At 35.0% G+C, this 20,693-nt stretch overlaps 2 protein-coding genes across 3 annotated transcripts in view; one reads left to right on the forward strand and one right to left on the reverse strand.

Annotated features, from left to right (window-relative positions):
• LOC111048224 (protein neuralized) overlaps positions 1–10,288 on the reverse strand; it is a 293,596-nt gene extending 283,308 nt beyond the window's left edge. For both annotated transcript variants that reach the window (XM_039426552.1, XM_039426553.1), the window contains exon 1: positions 10,058–10,288. In XM_039426552.1, coding sequence (XP_039282486.1) covers positions 10,058–10,094 — 37 coding nt within the window. In that variant the 5' untranslated portion in view covers positions 10,095–10,288. The remainder of the gene's footprint in view (positions 1–10,057) is intronic.
• Positions 10,289–10,365: 77 nt separating this feature from the next.
• Positions 10,366–19,146, forward strand: LOC111047775 (mannosyl-oligosaccharide glucosidase). Its single transcript, XM_022333609.2, is given in 5 exon segments — positions 10,366–10,734; positions 12,204–12,361; positions 14,923–15,100; positions 17,206–18,547; positions 18,550–19,146. Coding segments are annotated over 5 exon segments (2,427 nt in total). The 5' UTR covers positions 10,366–10,512; the 3' UTR covers positions 19,077–19,146.
• Positions 19,147–20,693: the final 1,547 nt, after the last annotated feature.

A 20,693-nucleotide genomic window follows, 5' to 3' on the forward strand; every position in this document is an offset into this window, starting at 1 on the left:
TAAGGATCCTACACGAACAATTTCGATCAAATGCAATTCAGAATGGCGCCTAAATTGGCGAGAATGTTGTCAAAAACAGGGTTTTTCGTGATTTTCTCGGAAACGGCTCCAACGATTTTGATCAAATTCATACCTAAAATAGTCATCGATAAGCTCTATCAACTGCCACAAGTCCCATATCTGTAAAAATTTCAGGAGCTTCGCCCCATCAATGCAGATAGATTCCCAATTATCAGGCTTCAGATACAATTGAAACGAAAAAAATCGAGTGGAGTAGATTGAGCATGAAAATCTCTACAATTAATGTTCAGTAACATTTTCACCTAAAATTGAAAATAAGCTTTAAATTCGAGAAAATGTGATTATTCAATTGCAAATTATTGTTGATTCTATTAAATCATTCACTATGAAGAGATAGCAGACCTCATGTGTGTCTCCAGCGTTATTGCCCTGTCACCAGCTGGCTCAAATCTTTGAATAGTAGACTTGAGATGCGCGGGAACACTAGCGTCAGGTGATCAATTTTCATAACGGCAAGGAAAGTTGTGTGAGTGCGCCACACCAGATTTTTACTCTAATATTGGCGTATGAAGGAGTCTCCTTTTTCTCTATATTATCCTTGAAATGCATAATTTCCAAAAACCTTGTACATACGTCGACACACAATTTAAAAAGGAACATACCTGTCAAATTTCATGAAAATCTATTACCGCGTTTCGCCGTAGATGCGCAACATATAAACATTAAAACATTAAGAGAAATGCCAAACCGTCGACTTGAATCTTAGACCTCACTTCGCTCGGTCAACTAAACTTCTGTTGAGATTATAGTGTGATAAGAAGAAATATTCATATCTAAATTCGGGAGAGGTTACCTTATTATCTTCTCTCCCCGATCATTAGAATGATGAGGTATTTGTAAGAATTGATAATAAGAAAAAGCTCCATAAGTTTTTCATGACAGAAAAACTCCATAAGTTTTCCATGAAAAAAAACTCCATGAGTTTTTCATGAAAGAAAAATGAGTCCATGAGAAATGAATTGTTCTCCCAATACAATCAATAAACATCATGATATTATGACAAGTTTGGTCTGATACGACTTACCGTACTTTCTCTGTTAGTTCTTGTTCAGCACCCAAATCAAAAAATCTGGTGTGGTGCACTCACACAACTTTCCTTGCCGTTATGAAAATTTATCACCTGACGCTGGTGTTCACGCGCTTCTCAAGTCTACTTATAAACAAAGATCTGAGCCAGCTGGTGACAGGACAATAACGCTGGAGACACACGAAGTCTGCTATCTCTTCATAGTGAATGATTTAATAGAATCAACAGGTTGCCAAAAGTTTGCGATTGGATAATCACATTTTCTCAAATTTCGAGCTTATTTTCAATTTTAGGTGGGAATGTTACTGGACATTAATTGAAGAGATTTCCATGCTCAATCTTTTCCACTTGGAATTTTTCGTTAAAATCGTATCTGAAGCCTGATAATTGGGAATCTAAAATCAAACTTTGCATAGATGGGGCGGAGCACCTGAAATTTTTACAGATATGTGACTTGTGGCAGTTGATAGAGCTTATCAATGACTATCTTAGGTATAAGTTTGATCAAAATCGTTGGAGCCGTTTTCGAGAAAATCGCGAAAAACCCTGTTTTTGACAACATTTTGGCCATTTTATCCGCCATCTTGAATTGCATTAGATCGAAATTGTTCGTGTCGGATCCTTATATTGTAAGGACCTTAAGTCCAAATTTCAAGTCATTCCGTTAATTGGGAGATGAGATATCGTGTACACAGACGCACACATTCATACACACACATACAGACCAATACCCAAAAACCACTTTTTTGGACTCAGGGGACCTTGAAACGTATGGAAATTTAGAAATTGAGGTACCTTAATTTTTTCGGAAAGCAATACTTTCCTTACCTATGGTAATAGGACAAGGAAAGTAAAAAAATCGAGACTTGAAAAGCTGCTCAAGCTACTACGGCATAGCTACTTGTATTCATGATACAGTACAATAATTTAAAAAGTCTACGATTTATGAATGATTTCGTTTGATAGGATGTTCCTATCAGTTCAGCGAATTCCACGGGGAGATCTACAATTTATTGAGTAGGTAAGTTAAATGTTTTTCAACTTCGAATCATGATGTAATTGATGAGTACAGCGAATTCAACGGGGAGATCTACAATTTATTGAGTAGGTAAGTTAAACGTTTTTCAACTTGAATCATGATGTAATATTGAAGAGTAATACCGTGCTATAAAGAGTAATAGAGCATAGCCCAATATAAAAAGAGGCCGAATTTGTGAGTTATTTCGAGAAACATAATGAGTATTGAGTATTCAATGTATCTATCTTCTCCCACTTTTTTATCGAGTTATTTATCCAACTTATTGATTCAAGATTGCTTGGATTCCAATTCCATATCAGTTTATACTGCTAATAATTTAAATACAGTATTACTAAACTAATTTTTTCAATTTTCCAATTTTCAAATCTGTAGATTTAATCCAATCATCTCTCTCAATTCAAGAGGACCACATTGAAAAATCTATCAAGTAATTTGACTTAAATCAACTGAAATCCTATACTATTAAATGAGCAACTTCTGTTCATATGTTTATATGTTTAGATGTTTATATTTATTTATATTTTTTTACAGAGAAACACTGATTGGGAGAGAAAAATTAAGGATACTCCTTTATATGTTTGTATTTCACCGGATCTCGAAAACGGCTCTAACGATTCTCACGAAATTCAGAACATAGTAGGTTTATAATATAAAGATTCGATTTCACTAGGTCTCATCCCTGAGAAAACTCGCTAAAGGACATTAAAAGGATAATTATTATTCATCCTTGGAAAAATAGCTGATAATTATTTCGTCGTCTGTTGGTGATGGAAGTGAGTGAGCGAGTTCATGTGTATGGGACTGTGTCAAAATTATGACTCAGCTGTTGAACTTTTGTAATCATTCAATCAGGTACTTAGTGCCGGTTGCAAAAAAGCCGGGTTATTTTCAATCCTGATTAATCCCAGTAGATCCATCTTTTTGAAATGGTCTTCTCTGATATGGTTCACGTGAAGTTAATCAGGATTAAAAAGTTGAACCGGCTTTTGTGCAACTGGGCCTTTGTGAGGGAAATTTTTGCATTCCTCTAGGAGTTAACCTCAATTTACAGTGATTAGATAGAAGAACATTTCTGTATGAATGTTTTGAATGTTATTATAATTTATTCTTTCGTAATAAATTGTTTATGCTCTAGTACTCCAGAGCGAAGCTCGGTCCCCAATATTACAAATTTAGTTGGGTAAATTCTAAAATAAAATCTGAGCAGCCCTCACCAATAAGTTGAAAGATAGCAAATCTATCTATACATAACATCAGGTGAAAGATATAAAAGAAAAACATTTACATCACCATTGGACTAACACTAACTGGACATTGATTCAATAGCCTATAACTTCATAGTTTGTCACTTCTATTGGTCGTTCTCACACTTACCGAACGTCGTTCGAATTTATCTGCTGACACTCATAACATTGTCCTCCGATTGGCTGAGAATCAGCTATTTGTCAGAATTAGCCAATAAGAGGACAATTCAATGTATCATAGGTAAGTGTGGAAACCAAAGACCTTAAAGATGCATAGACTCACATGCAGCGCTAGTGTCGTAATTGAAATCGGCCATTGAGGGGGCAACCTATAAGATTATTACATACCAATGCCTTTGTAATCTATAATATTACAAATATAAAGATATAATATCTCGTCCCAAAATACCCCAATGGCGGCCTTCAATTTCAAGTAAGAGCTATCATTGGGAAGGCATAGGCATTGTGGGTCTATATCTCTTTAAGGTCTTTGGTGGAAACGGCAATTACAATATTTTATTTGCAAAACTATACAATCCATCCAGCGTTGTTGAGAGTGTTCATCAATAAAGTGAAATTATAAGAATTGGTAACAGAACCTCATTCAGACTGACTTATCAACTATCTAAATTTAGGAGGGAGGTAAAGTGTGTATTAAGGCTGTGCAAAGGCTAAAAATAAACTTTCTACTCGTGATATTTTTCAAAGTTTTTCGATTTGTATATCATCAAGCTATCAAAATGAAAAAGTTTTCTCAGGAAAAAAAAATTCTGATCATTACTTTTTGAGATATGAGCGCCTAAAGATTAAATTTTTGGGACCGAACATTTCAAATTCAGTAAGAGATAAATCCTTGAGATTTAGAGGATAGATTCTTCATGGTATTGTTGATCTAGTAAAACAAAAATTTTGTGAAAATATCAATTTTAAAGATATTTATTCAATTTACTGAAAATAACCAAAATAACTTAGTTGAGTTATTTTGGTAAACTGAATAACTTTTTCAAAAATTGAAAATCTTCTGAAAATATCAATTTTTAAGATATTTATTCAATTTACTAAAAATAACCAAAAATAACTTTTAGTTGAGTTATTTTTGGTAAATTGAATAACTTTTTCAAAAATTGATATTTTCTGAAAATTTTTGTTTTACTAGATCAACCCAACAATACCATGAAGAATCCATCCTCTAAATCTCATTGATTTATACATTACCGAATTTGAAATGTTCTGTCCCGAAAATTCAAACTTCAGGCGCTCATCTCTCAGGAAGTAATGATCGGAAAAAAATGTTTTCCTGAGAAAACCTATTCATTTTGATAGCTTGATGATATACAAATCGAAGAACTTAGAAAAATATCACGAGTAGAAAGTTTATTTTTAGCCTTTGCACAGCCTTAATTCTATTGTTTCTCTCCCAATCATTGTCTTGAATTTGTGCATGTGCAAATAAAATAAATAAATAATTTATTAGTACAGATGTTCACGTGATACTTTTATTATTATTAGCGTATGGCTTTGATTGGTGGGGAGACCCAAGGGTAGTTCCACCTCGCCGTATATAGTCCAAAGTTCCCTAATGGGAAACCGGACACTAAGGTTATAGTCAGCACAATACTTTAAATTTACACTTTTCACTTCGGAATAAAGTTCATTTTGATGTTAAAAAGTCCAAACATATACAAAACCAAAACAAAACACAAAACCACTAAGCCAAATTTAGAAAATATTAAATTTAGACAATAAATTTAGAGCCGAAAATACAATTTATCTGTGAAACTGGATACTCAATCAACGTGAAGTAACTTGAACTGCGTTTACACCAAAGTTATTAACAAAATGTTTATTTATCCGTCCTGATAGAATCTATTAGATTGAACGGAACTTGACACATATGTTCATCATGTGTATGATAAGTTATGTTCCATCTAATAGAATCTATAAGGACGGAGAAATAAACATTTAGTTAATATCTTTGGTGTGAACGCAGTTTATCTTTTGTCAAAGTTATCAGATTGTGAGAGATCTATCAAGACCTCCCAAATTAACCTTCCCCTCCAAGGTACACAGTAAACATCTATGTTTACTTTCCCCACCGATAGAAAACTAAAAATAATTTCCTGTTACTTCAGTTATGTCAAATGAGAGTGACGCGGTTGAAATTATTTTCTGTCTACATCTGTCGGTATTTTCCTTCTCGAAATACATCTGGAGCCGACAACTGGCAGATGCAGGACTCTCTCTCTCACTCCCCAAGCTCTCTCAGCTTTTCTCTCCAAATCCTTGGCCTCACTCCCCCACAAATACTCAGGACTACATCCCTCAGCCCTCTTGTATGCCAGCAGGAGAGCAGAGAGCTCAAATTTGGAGTCCGATGCCTGTGGGGTCGTCGCCAGTCACTCCAAAATGGGAACAAGATAGTTACACCCAAATAGTAATATCCTAGCCTACCAATTATACCGTATAACAGTCCGGGAGATGAAACTATTATTTATTGAACAAGCCTAGTGAGCCCTTGAGTAGGATTTACATTAGTCAAGTTTGAATTCAAATGAATTCATGAGTTTTCAGTTTTTGTAGTTCCAAGTTTTCTTGAATTCAAGATTGGAACTTGGAGCTTGGAACTACAAAAACAGAAACTTGAATCCATTATACCAATGTAAACCAAAACTTGAATCTTCAATCAATACCTTCATTCCTTACTTTTATACCCTCTACCTGCCTATTACATGGGAAACCATAGTTGGCTAGGTATTTTTCCTCCTTTCTTTCTTTTCAGCACACGCCACCATGAAGCCTGTTTTTGTATTTTATTAGAAATTTAATTTTGATCGTAATTTTTTGTATTTTGATTTCTTTTATGTATATGGTGTTGAATTAAATAAAATTATTGATTATATTGATATATAATAATTAGAAAGTTTTGTTTACTACTGTATAAAATAATTATTTCAAATATCCAATAAAAGCTATATAAATAGATGTTGATGTTTTCTAGGCAAAATTTTTGGACAGTTTCATTCTTCAAATTTCCTTCTGCTATTTAGGCCTAGTTCGTCGGTCAATATTTGTAGTAGAAAAAGTCCTTAGTTCTACTTTTTGTGTAGTTGAGAAGTTGATATTGTGGTTCATATGTGGTTAATTATTCATATTGAGTGAAAAAGACTAAGAAATTGTCAAAAAACCACAGATTTAATGATACTTATAAAGATCGGTTTCGGTTATTACACCATTGTCAATCTTTGATGAACTGCTAATGTTTAAACTGATAAGTTTATCAGAGATTGACAATGGTGTAATAACCGAAACCGGTCTTTCTAAGTATCAATAAATCTGTGGTCTTTTGACAATTTCTTAGTCTTTTTCATTTAGTTTCATTAGTTCTATTTAATAAAATTCAGTATACTCAGTACATGACCGGCAGTCGCCAGACAGACTTCGTCAAAGTTTGAAACAATTAAAACACGAATAACTTAAAATGACTGCAGATAGTTCGTTTCATGTGGCTCTGTAGATGGGATGCGATTCTAAATTATGAAACAGTCTCAAACTCTTTCACAAGTCCACTGGTCTCATCATCTCTCAGTGAGTACAGAGGGTAGTTGATGAGTTTCTCACGTAGCAGCTTACAAAACTTTTTATACTTCAGCTCACAACAAACAAAGCTTTCATTGGATATTTTAAATAATTATTATTATACAGTAAACATATTCCAGCAGTTGTTCAACTTCAATTTTTTAATAAAATCTTCCATCTTTTTGATCTATATAATATATATAAAAGCGAAATGGCACTCACTCACTGACTGACTCACTCACTCGCAGAACTAACTAAAAAATCGACCTGACCAAAAACGTTCAAATTTGGTAGGTATGTATGTTCAGTTGCCCCTTTAGAGGCGGGCGCACTAAGAACGGATTTGGAAAAATTTCCAAAGATACGACCAAAATTAGCGTTTTTTGCTTTTTCTCAGATTTCTCGAGAACAAATGAACAGAAATTGTTCAAATTTAGTACAGAAGCTGAGCTAGGGTGTAATAATGGTGTGTTAGAAGGAATTTGAAATAACGCAAAAGATACGCCCAAAATTAGCGTTTTTCCAGCGTTTTTTTTGCTTTTTCTCAGATTTCTCGAGAACAAATGAACAGAAATTGTTCAAATTTAGTACAGAAGCTGAGTTAGGGTGTAATAATGTTGTGTTCGAAGGAATTTGAAATAACGCAAAAGATACGCCCACAATCTGCGTTTTTCCAGCGTTTTTTGCGCTTTCTCCAGCTTTATCGAGAACAAATGAACAGAAATTGTTCAATCTTACTACAGAAGCTCAGCTGGGGTGTAATGTTGTGTTAGAAGGAATTTGAAATAACGCCAATGATACGCCCCAAATTAGCGTTTTTTTGCGTTTTCTCAGTACTTTTATCAAGTAATAGGCAGAAAATGGTCAAATTGCACTAGATAATTGAAATTAATCGGTGATTGAATCGAGCGAGGAAGTACTTTGACTTTCTGATGGAATGAAGCATGCTCAAATGAAAAATGCATGCGAGCGAAGCGAGCCCGCTGATCTCATTTTTGGACGATCGGCTAGATGGATATGGCGAGCGAAGCGAGCCTGACGGCTAGTTACATTGTAAAATTGAATGATGTAATGCTACACACCTTCAAGATTATTCAACAACTTTAGATCTCAAGTTGTCACCATCAAACCCACATAGAAGTTAGTTATGAGCCCCGCTCCATGTCAAGTAGTTATCATCATTTTTTAACAACACCATATTCTGCTGTTCAATATTCTAGTTTCCAGTTTACTAGAGATTGATAATACTGCGCAGAATCAGTTCTGAGTTCTGACCTTTCATGCAACAGGAACTCGAAACCCTGATAACTTAGTTAAGCATTTTTGTAATAAAATGATTTTGAATTTGTTCAAAGTAGGACGAGGTAGTTTACATGACATATGGACAACAACATTTGCACGAGAATAAATTTTCTAATTTGCATGTTTATCTGTGGCTAAGGACAAGGGAAAAATAAGTGGATCTCGATTTGTGGCGTTTAGAGAAAAACAGAGCGGACGGCAGATGCTGAAGACACCTGCATTACCCAGCACCCGCACCATCTGCCTTATGAGTACCAATCTACCAGTATCATCACTAAGACCAGTTTATAATACCACATAAAGACACATGTATCAAGATAGTATGTAGATTAGTCTGTGATAGTATCTAGACAAAATATAGTTGCTAATACAGTAAAATGTTATCAGAGATGAAATATTACTAAGTACAAGCATAGACGAAAAATAGCATAATAAGACTTAATCATTTATTTAGAATTATACAAATTCTAGAGAAGTACCACAGGGTGAAACCCAAGACGGTTCCAATGTCCCATGGTATAATCGTTTATATTCCAAATTTCAAGCCGATCTTTTCCAATTTCAATTATTGAAACGAATTTATTCAATTTGTCCTACGTAAAAGAAAAGTCCAATAATATCGTGAAAACGCCCAGTGACGCTGTGTCAACTTGGGTGATTATGGAAATGAACATCTCCGGTTTGATTCCAGCTGGAGTGAATATTTTTGGAGCAAATTTTCAACTTCAATGAAGATTATCCATGTAAATTATTTTGTACTTTATACCCATCGCAAACCATGGGAACATCAGCTCATTATGATTTGATTTTATAACAGAAGATAATGCAAAGAATCTTCATTCATCTTATGGCCTTTATAATATGGACTTGTGGCTTCACCAATATCTGGAATAATTTGAGTGATTACTTTTATCTAAAATATGGAACACAAGTTGACAATGTACAACTTGTATGCTTAGGCTAATTCATTCAAAAAATATCTTAGCATCATCTAAGCTACTGCAGTATTCCATTTAAAAGGAGCGGAGAATAAAGCAGGAAGGTGATAGGCAAAGCTGTTAGGGGACACAGGCGGATGAAGGGGACTTGAATAATAATTATTACTGTGACAAAGTTAAATATTGAATGAATATTTCCTAAACTTAACTTACTACATACCATACTTAAATTGAATACAGACCTATTGGTTGAACTGAACTATTTATTCGGTACTGTTTTTAGGGGAATGAGTTTCATACTATACCAATACTAATACCGATTAATGTAATTCAACTGATAGCCTTGTCACTATTATCTATCTCTATGCTATTCCATTGTGCTAAACAACAAGACTTTGAAAGTAATGTTTTATTATAAATATTGTAGAAGTTATTTAACAAAATTTATTCGTATCATATCCAGAATTAGTCAGAAGAAATGCAAAAGAATAATATCGACAGAAAGGAAAACACAATAATTTATTATGCCGCAAACTCCATAACCTCACTCTTTGAGAAAACTAAAATAAAAATTTTAGATAAAGTATTTTCAGGAATAACTAAACATTGCACAGCAAAGGTCCTTATTAATTTATTATTAATAATCACAAATAATGAATTAGACTTACTATTAAACTATTTACCAAAACAAAACCTCAAATGAAACTGTCAACATCGGAGGCTTATCATGTACAAAGATAATTCAAGGTGGGGTGGGATAGCCAAGTTATAAGAGCAGTCATGATAATAAACATTCTTACAAGCAATACAGATAGATTTTTTATTAAAAGATAAAATAAATTTTACTTACTTTGACAAACGTTGCTTCCTGTCTGGCCCATCTTCATTCAATGCTCATTTATCCAAACCGAACTAATTTCTAAGAAAGTCATCACTTAAAATCTATTGAAATGTCATAACGCAAGTCAAAAATAAAACACTAATAACTATTTAAAACAAAAACATTCAAATTAAAACATTGTAAACACAAATTGTCAGAAATACCGTAATCTAAAATCTGCAATCAGCAGAAGAAACAAAGACTTGCACACGCCCTATTGGTAAAAATAGAAACTAATTTTAGGTTAGGATGATCAGATGATTGCGTCAAATCTCCACAACAGCTGTTATAAAACATCAACGTCAACGTGTTTTTATTTAGCCGGTCTGCTAGAATTTTAGGCTAGTTAGGCTATATTTTTTGTTGATAAATGTGTGACATTTAGTATTTTTTCATATTTTTTGACGTACTATGAATGTTTAAGAATGACTAGGCAAAGAAAAGTATCAAATAATATTGAAAAACAGCATAAACATCATCATGCCAAAGTGGTCCCCAGACCTAGAGATGTTGTGGAAAAGGAAAATGCATCATTTCGAATGTTTACTAAAGTAATTGCTTGTTTAATTTGCATTGGAATTGCTGCTTATATTGGTTATAAAGGCTACTTAGAAACTCGGGTGAATACACCTTTTGATGATGTAAAGGTAAGTACCTAAATACATGCATGCTAATGCTGGTGATTATTGATTCTCACAAATTATTTTTCTATAATCAGATGCAAATTTAAACACTTATAGCTACAATATTTCATAATTAAAAAATAAAAATGATCATGCCGCATCATTTCAGTTGCATTTGAACTAGCATAAAACAGAAACATAACCTGATCTTTGAATCGGTCCAATTCCAAACGTAAAGGTCCAATTCCTGAGTGACAAATCTTCGATGCTATCACCGCGGCTCTAGCCGCTCAGTTGCTAGTAGCTATACAATATAATATACCGGTGACGGCTACAGCTGCTGGCGACTCTGCAACTATAGCCGCGCTACAAGGATTGTAGAGTCGTTGCTTAGGAATTGAACCATAAGCAGTGAAACCACTTGGAACTATAAAAGCGGTGAAATCAATAGGATGATTTACAAGCTGGAGACGCTTTACTTTGCGTTAACCACCAATATTGATATTCAAATTTTGATACTTTGAATTTCTAGCCTATTGGTCATGTACTCTCAATGTAAATAAAAGGTGCAGTATGATTGAACATTCACAGCCATTAACAATGTTAGAGTTTGATCTGTCAATGCTAATCAATAGGCTACAAATAACAAGATAGGCTAGCTTGAATCCAAAGGAAATTAATAAATAAAGATCACATACGTATGTATGTACTGTTGCATTTTCAGAATTAGCTCCGCCATTTAAATTGCGATTTATATTTGATTTTAGTAAAACGACTCAACCTATGAAGTGACAAACTTGTACCCATATTCACGTTTGAATGAATTATTTCAATCGCATCTTCTATAATAATGTTACATTGCAGGTGTAAACTAACAGCTGATCATTCACTGTATGAATATTGGTATGATGCATATTATTATGATCCTTAGGCTGGGCATACTAGACTAGTCACAATACTTCACATAGTTGCTTATGAAGACATGTCTAATTGCAATGACTAATCAGTGTGAGTTGCGTCACAAGCAGCTATGTGAAGTATTGTGACTAAACGTGTCTGATCATGTCTTGACTTGACTAACTGGTGTGCGCCTAGCCTAACAGTACAATTTCTTAGCAACGAATATAGCTGCGCGGCTAGAGTCGTTGCTAAGGAGTTGCACAATGACTAATCAGTGCGAGTTGCGTCACAAGCAGCTATGTGAAGTATTGTGACTAAACGTGTCTAATCATGTCTTGTCTTGACTAACTGGTGTGCGCCTAGCCTAACAGTACAATTTTTTAGCAACGGCTAGAGTCGTTGCCATGGAGTTGCACTTTTAGAAGTGTTTGACTGCTGTAAACTTTCTACTTTTCTACAAATTGTAGAATAGTTTCAACTTAGTTGTTACCGCCTCTTTCAATGAATAATAGTTTTATAAATGCTTGCATTGATGAACAATTGTATCATTGTCAGATTTCTTTGCATTAATTTGAAACTTTCAATATTTGCAGATGGTTGCAAGGAGTGGACTGGATGTACCTGAAAAATACTGGGGAAGTTACAGGCCAGGAGTTTACTTTGGTATGAAAACTCGGGAGCCCCAAGGCCCTGTTGTAGGTCTTATGTGGTATCTACCACGTATTCTGAACACAACTGGGAGTGGAATTAGGTATGTAATAACCCTAAGGGCCGGTCTCCGAGCTCGGGATTTAGCTAAGTTCTAGCAGAGAAAACTTCTATAATTACTGTATTCTGTGGTTCTAGACTTTAAACAGCTGGAGTCAGAAAATTGGCTTTCCGAAACGGGGCGTAGTCGTAGTCATCGTCAAAGTCACGTTTAAATTAAATTTCAAAAAAACTAGAAAATTGAACGCAAAATAAAATGAAAAGAATAGAATAGAATTAAGCTATTTTGAATTATTTAGGAATATTTAATTACGTTAAGAATAAACGTTTCCAATTATAGAAATGAGAAAAAAGATTTACTTTGCTGCAACTATTTACTGCGACTACGCCCCGTTTTGGAAAGCCAATTTTCTGACTCCAGCTGTTTAAAGTCCAGAACTTACCTAAATCCCGAGCTCGGATACAGGCCCTAAATGTTCTGTAATCTAGGTAAAACTAAATTCTATATCTGTTGAAAATATATCTATAGCCTAATACTCTGTGTCGGTTGCACAAAAGCTGGTTAAATTTTAACCGTGATTACTTCCATGAGAACCAATCAGAGAAGCCGTCTTATCAAAAATCAAATCAAATTCTTTTATTCCTCATCCAAAAAACAATACAACAAATATAAATAAATTCTGTCACCCACACTATCAGAAAAATGTTTACAATACAATAATGTTACTTACAAAGCATAATAATAATAATAATAAGGCATAATAACATAAAAACTTTCTATTCTACTATTAATGTTTATTATTCTTCTAATAGTGCAAGCTGACAGGCCGTACCTAAAGGAATTAATCCTTGCATGGACCTAAGGTCTGTGAGCAAGGATGAGCTCCCATCAGTCAGCCTGACGAGAATGAAATTGTATTATTAATTTACATATAAATTCATTAATTTATATTAGAAAAGGATGTTGACGTATCCTAAGATATTGAGAGGAGGACAGGGAAAACTCGAAATGAGAAACAAAGCACAAACCCCGACGATGTTGGATTTCAATTAGAAAAAAAAAACTGTAGAGCTATTATAGGAATGATACCTTAATTGAAATTATAATAAATAATTATGAATTGAATGAGGAGCAAAATTTACCTTGAGTCTGATGCAAGACACTAAACTCATAAAAAGATTATGAAAAAAAAACTATCTGCAGGATGATTCCTCTGATTCATCCAGACCGAGGACTGATAATAACCAGTGTGTGTTCTTTTTGAATATGTCAATAGACAAAGATTCAAATAAGTTCAAGTTGGCAAATCTACTGGAAATGTTCCTATAAAGAATTTGTGAAATATATGAAGGGTTGGTAGTTGAGTAAGTTCTGTGCAAATAAGTGGATGAGACAGTTGTATTCTGTGAGTAACGGGTGTTATAAGAGTGTGAGACTACTGAAAAGATTGAGTTTTGATGTTTGTACATGTGAATAAGAAGAACTTTTATGAAAATTTGTCTTACTGAATAGATGTTTCATTAAATAATAAATCTGACATATGAAATCTTGATTTCTTGAAGGCTACCTTTATGACTTCTCTCTGTACCACAGCAACGGGTTCGAGAACCGTTTTATAAGCTCCCCCCCCAAGCAATGATGCTGAAAGCCAGTATTGATTGTATATAAGCATAATAGGCCATCTTAATCTCATTTGGATTGAGAATGTCACTCAACATCCGAAAAGCATAAATTAGCCGAGCATAAAAGGCCTTCTCTGATTGGTTCTCGTGAAATTAATCACGGTTAAGATTCAACTGGCTATTGTGCAACCGGGCCTTTGTCTGATAAATCAAGTAAATGATTTTTAGTGATTTTGAGGTCATGAATATATGTCAATTATACATAAAAACCGTAATTGAGTACTTAATAAAATATAGATCCGATTTTCCTCTCACATTAAACTCTACACTTGATTATTATAATCTAAGGGCCACTGCTAACAAATATGTAACCTATAACACTAATATTGAATGTATAAGGATGCAGCTAATTTACATAGGTACTAAAATAATAAACCTCATTCCAAATCACTTTCTCATGGACAATAAGATCAGCGGAAAAATTAAACTGGATATAAAAAACTGGACTTACAGTAATTTCTTCTTCCATTTAGATTATATGACTCGAGATTTCTGCTCCATCATTGTTTTTTCATTTAGTTTTAGTTTTTTTCATTTTTCAGTGGACTCGCTTACCTTTATTTTGCGTGCCTATTCCTCTGTTTTCTTCCTTCCCCCCATTTCTCCCTTCCCTTTTTTCCTCATCACTCCTCTCTTCTTTTCTCTGCCTGCCTATTACATGGGAAACCATAGTTGGCTAGGTATCTTCCTTCTTTTTTTTCTCTTCCCCAGCACACCCAACCACAAAGCCCATGGTTTTTTATATTTGTAACATTTTATATTATTTTATTTGTTTTGTAATTCTTGTTATTTTCTTTTATGTGTTTTTAATAAAAATGCAAAAAAAATAAAATAAAGTTTATTTCTTGAAGCTTATATATATTCTTGCCTTTTCAAATATCAACATATTTAGATCAGTTTTAAATGATTGGTTGGTTTCAGGCATTGGTGTGAAAATGGCGACAATTTCAAGAAATTTGGCTGGACCGAACATGATGGCGTCAATTTTGGGATACAGGAGATCGTCGATGGCTCCTTCTCGCTGACCACATCTTTTGTGAAACGATCTGGCGGAAAGAATGGGGGTGATTGGACAGCTAGGATTACTGTCAACAATCAAGTAAGTTATCAACTCGAGCTAGAACTTGAGACTAACGCACACAGCAACAGACAGACGTATGCAGGTAGATTGAGGAAAAATCAAACGTGTGCTTGCAGACGTGAACAGACATAAGCCAGTTACATACACATCGATTTTTTGCCGTCCTTATAAAATTTCACATAATGGACGGAGCTTGACATACACATAATGTATTTGCCAAGTTATGTTCAATTTAATAGGACGGCTAAAAAATCGGACGTCCAAAAGGCGATGTGTGTCCTGGTGGCCGCCAACCTGTCTCCCCGACAACTAAGCTCCTCGCTATTTTGATCACAGGCGTCAGTAAATTCCCTGGCAAAATATACCATTGCCGTCAACTATTCTCCCCGACAGTTAATCCCCTACTAGAACGAAGGAGGTTGTTGGCGACAACTAAGCTCTTCACACGCTCACCACAACTAAGCTCCCCGACAGTAGATCCCCTGCTGGATATGAGGGGTCTGGTTGTCGTGATCGTACTAAAAAATAAGGTCAAATAGGGTAAAGATGGTAAGATGACAATGTTCCAACTATTAATTAATGTATGCCAATCATGTAATAGGTGGAAACAAATTCATTACTTCAATTCATAGCATATAACTACAGATAACGCAGATCAGCATTAAATATGGATCATGTTGCATGAAAAATATCCAAAGAAGTAAAGGAATGAGAATGAGAGAAATAAATCACAACTTATAAAATGTAACAATGATTTACATTTTTCGAAACTGTAAATTATTTAAAATTTCTTGAACGACAACGCAAAATACTAGCAAATAAGCAAAAAATACTAGCAATACTAGTGCCCTGACAGCAAATTCCCAACAAGTTCAGAGGGGACTAGTTGTCGGGACCGTAGACGACAACCCAGCTCCTCGGACGCTCAGGACAACCGAGCTCCCCGTCAGTTGAGTTCCTCTCTCAGGAGCTCAGTTGACGCCGTCAGTAGATCTCTTCGAGAGTTGTTTTTAAAAGGAGCTTTACTGTCGGGGAGCTTAGTTGGTGCGTTCCCGTGTGTCCAACTAACTCTAACAGGCTTTCCTCTGTCTGCATTACAACATTCGATAACCTGGAGAGGGATTTTTGTGTCCGTCTGTCTCCATAGGTCCGACTGTTGAAGTGTGCACTTGCCCTTATACTCATCTTCACTTTTGTTATAAATAATAGCGCCTTTTTAATAAGAATGTTATGAAAAAACTCGTCCAGAAATACCAGTCTTGAGAATTATGCCTCATGCCTTATGCATGCCTCATTTCTTGCAATTAATAGTCCACACGACAGCTGATTTTTTACCAAGTTACATTGAGATATTAATTGCATGCCTCATCGCATGCAATTAATAATCCACTCGACAGCTGATGTATGATGAATAATATTATATAGTCTGATTTTTACAGTAATATTGGCGTTTGAAGGAGACTCCTTTTCCTTTTGCATTATCCTTGCAATACAAAATTTCAAAAACTCTTATATATACGTTAACGCGAAATTCAAAAAAGAACATACCTGTCAAGTTTAATGAAAATCTATTGCTGCGTTTCGCCATGAATGCGGAACATAATATGTTTGAAAGTGAACAAGCTACTACTCAGAAAAATACAATACTGGACTTTGTACGTGAATAGGCATCGGATTCAAAATGAATCAAAATGAAATGATACAGACACAGACTATGGTGTATATAAATTATCATAATTGACCGAGCGAAGTGAGGTCTAAGATCCAAGTCTAGGGTTTTGCATTTCTCTTTATGTTACTCAGAACCATCAACTTGAATCTTAGATCTCACTTCGCTCGGTCAATTATGATAATTTATATACACCATAGTCTGTCTGTATAGAATTATTTTTGAATCCGACACCTATTCACGTACAAAGTCCAGTATTGTATTTTTCTGAGTAGTAACTTGTTCATTTTCAAACTTATCCTTGTATAATGTACACATAGAAACATATAATGTAAGATAAATACATTAAATATATATTTCCTTGTATAATAAACCTTATATTTTGTATAATTTGAGTGAATAAACTATTTGATTTGAGAGTTTTGCTTATCAAATATTATCTTATTGCTCACAGTTGAATTCGGCCGATCCAATATCACTGATAGTGTACACAGCACTGGAGAAGCATACAAAAGGAGGCATTGTTCCCATCGAGAAGCACGGAGGATTCGTCGGTGTATCTGGAGAAACTGACAAGCTTGGCAAATTCTCCATGAAACTGCTCAATGTGAAAGGAAACGTTGAACATCATTCATTTCTCAGTGCCGTCGCGAAAGGAATTAATTTGCTGAAGGAAACGTTAATGTACACATTCACACTCGTCAATGTTCCTGGCAAAGGTAGATGGATTTCACTGCCTGGAGATCTAACCAGGGGAGAACCTCCAAACTTTATAGCCACACAATTAACCGTTAAGGCTCCATTCACTCTAGATGTTGTATTTGAGTCAGGCAGTGTTGATCGGTCAAACATGCTGACAGGCGATGTATACACTAGGGAATTGCAGATGAGGTCTCAAGATTTCCATCAACGATTTGAAAACACATTCCGGTTGAATGAGAAAGGTTACAATGGTGATCAAACAGCGTTCGCCAAATCTACATTTAGTAATTTGCTGGGAGGTATTGGGTATTTCTATGGTTCTTCAAGGGTAAAATCTCAGTACACCGAGGAGCCAGTGCCTTACTGGAAAGCCCCTCTGTACACTTCGGTCCCATCTCGCACCTTTTTCCCCAGAGGGTTCCTATGGGATGAGGGATTCCATGGCTTGCTGATAGCCACCTGGGATCTGGACATTGAACTCGACATAATTTGTCACTGGTTTGACCTGATGAATGTGGAAGGCTGGATCCCGAGGGAGCAGATACTAGGACCTGAAGCCTTGGACAAAGTGCCGGAGGAGTTTGTCACTCAGATAAATTCCAACGCAAACCCTCCCACGTTTTTCATCACACTCCACTATATCCTCAACAATTTTGGAGAGCAGATAGTGGAAGAGAAACGGTTGGTGACGTTGGAGAGACTGTACCCTAGATTAGTAGCCTGGTTCAACTGGTTTAATACTACACAACTCGGCGATCTACCAGGAACATACATGTGGCAAGGCAGGGACGCCAATACAAACAGGGAGCTCAATCCGAAAACTCTCACTTCAGGATTAGATGATTACCCAAGGGCATCTCATCCGAATATCGATGAACGTCACATTGATCTCCGATGTTGGATAGCATTGAGTGCATCTACTTTAGCTGACTTATCAAAAATACTGAACCGTCCTTACAAAAAATATCAGGAAACATTCGATTATCTAACAGATCAACGGTTTCTGGACCATCTCCACTGGTCTCCGCGGTCTGAATCCTACTCGGACTTCGGCCTCCACACAGACGCCGTCATTCTCAAAAAACCTCCCCCTCCACCACCACCCCATCCCCCATTCAAAACATGATGAGAGTGGTCCTAAAAGACCCCGTCCTTCAATACATCGACACATCATTTGGATACGTCAGTTTGTTCCCGTTCTTTCTACAGATGATCGATTCCAACTCGCCGAAACTTGAGAAAATCTTGAACGATCTGACTGATCCTGATCTATTGTGGACTGATTATGGTCTCCGATCTTTGAGCAAGAAATCTCCCCTATACATGAAGTACAACACTGAGCATGATGGTCCCTATTGGAGAGGACCGATCTGGGTTAATATGAATTATTTGGCCATCAAATCTCTGTTTTATTACAGCAAGGTTCCTGGTCCGTACACCAACTTGTCTTCAAATTTATATGACAAATTGAGGAAAAATTTGATGAATAACATGTTCAAAGAGTACAAAAGAACAGGATATATTTGGGAGCAATACAATGACAGAACAGGGGAAGGTCAGGGTACTAAAGTGTTCACAGGTTGGTCTTCTCTGGTTGTTTTGATGATGGCTGAACTATATTAAACAAATCTATTTTAATACAAAAATTCTCTTAATGGTGCATTAAAGATAGGGATTATAGCAACTCTCATTTTGAAATAATCAGTTTCATTGAAAGTGAATAGTGTAACTTCGAGTCAATTGGATATTTATTTATTTATTTATTTGTGGACAGAATCACAAATCATATAAATATGATTAGGAAGGAACAACAGGCTTGGCCCAAATCTATTCCAATCCCAAATTTTGATAAATTAATAAAATATCCAAAAAATAGGTTATGTTTCTACTGTAAAACGTTCAAGTTCAATTTTCGTCCAAAAATATATATAAGCTAAAAATTTTGAATTTAGAGAAATTAAAACATCAAACTATATTTAAATATAACACTTAATTATCACTTCATATTGAATTAATCAAGTCATTTTATGACTTATTATGTAATATATAATTTTGGTTAAACTCTGACTTTATAGGAATTTAATTAGATGATTCCTATGTTGAAATATTGATTTAATGGAACTAAATGAATGATGAATTAATTTTAATGTTGGAATGACAAAATTGAACTTTTGATAAATATGAAAATAAAACTGTTACAAGTGATAAACAAACTATGCTATAGTGAGGTCCACGTTATAATGACAGTATTTTAATCAACTTTGGTTTTGCTATCCTTGTCTATCATTCGACAAAGCCGGTGGTACTATCCTTTTCTAGGTCCACAACGATGACAATTATGTTTTTGACAGTGTAGAAGTATAATTAATTAATGCAGAGAATCGGCATCGCTATTCTTCTATCTTTATCCACTGCCATTATAACATGGACCACACTATAGTTGAAAACATCACAGGTGGCGGTGGCAATCATATGATTCGCCACAACTTCAATACGTCACTAATAAGCTATGGTTGAAGATTTTCATGGTTGACTAATCTTATACAGATTCAACTGAATTGAAATATGATAGGCTATCTGGCAACGTTGCCAGCCCGTTTTTTCACAATATAGAATTATAATTAACAAATTATTCAATCTCAATTAAGAATTTTTATTATTAAAGCATTGAGAAATGTATTTTCTGGCGAAAAAAAATATAATAATTGATTATTTTCAACAATAATGAACAGCCTCTATATAAGGCAGTGGCAAGGCAGAGAATCAGCAACGATGTTCTCCAATCTTCCTCCACTGCCATTATAATATGGACCTCACTATAGTTGGTACAGTGAGATCCACGTTATAATGGCAGTATTTGATTAACAATGATATTGCTACTTTTGTCTATTATTCGACAAAACAGATAGCACTATCCTTTTCTAGCTCCGCAACGTTGCCAAATCCGTTTTTAACAATATAGAAATATGATTAATCAAGGCAGACAAACGGCAACGCTGTTCTCCTATCTTCATCCAGTGCCATTATAACATGGACCTAATAACGTTTACAATATTATCACTCAGTAATTTCTTTATTGTTTCAAGTCGACATAGATTTGAAAAAATCACTGATTAGTTATCAAGTATTAATTTTACCTAAATTTGGGAGAGAAATAGTACAATATATTCTTAGTTTTTCTCTCCCGATCTGTGTTTCATTGTAAAAAAGAATAAAGTAGATAACCCTGACCGGATTGTT

This window comes from Nilaparvata lugens, chromosome 4 (assembly GCF_014356525.2).
Source record: "Nilaparvata lugens isolate BPH chromosome 4, ASM1435652v1, whole genome shotgun sequence".
NCBI lineage: Eukaryota > Metazoa > Arthropoda > Insecta > Hemiptera > Delphacidae > Nilaparvata > Nilaparvata lugens.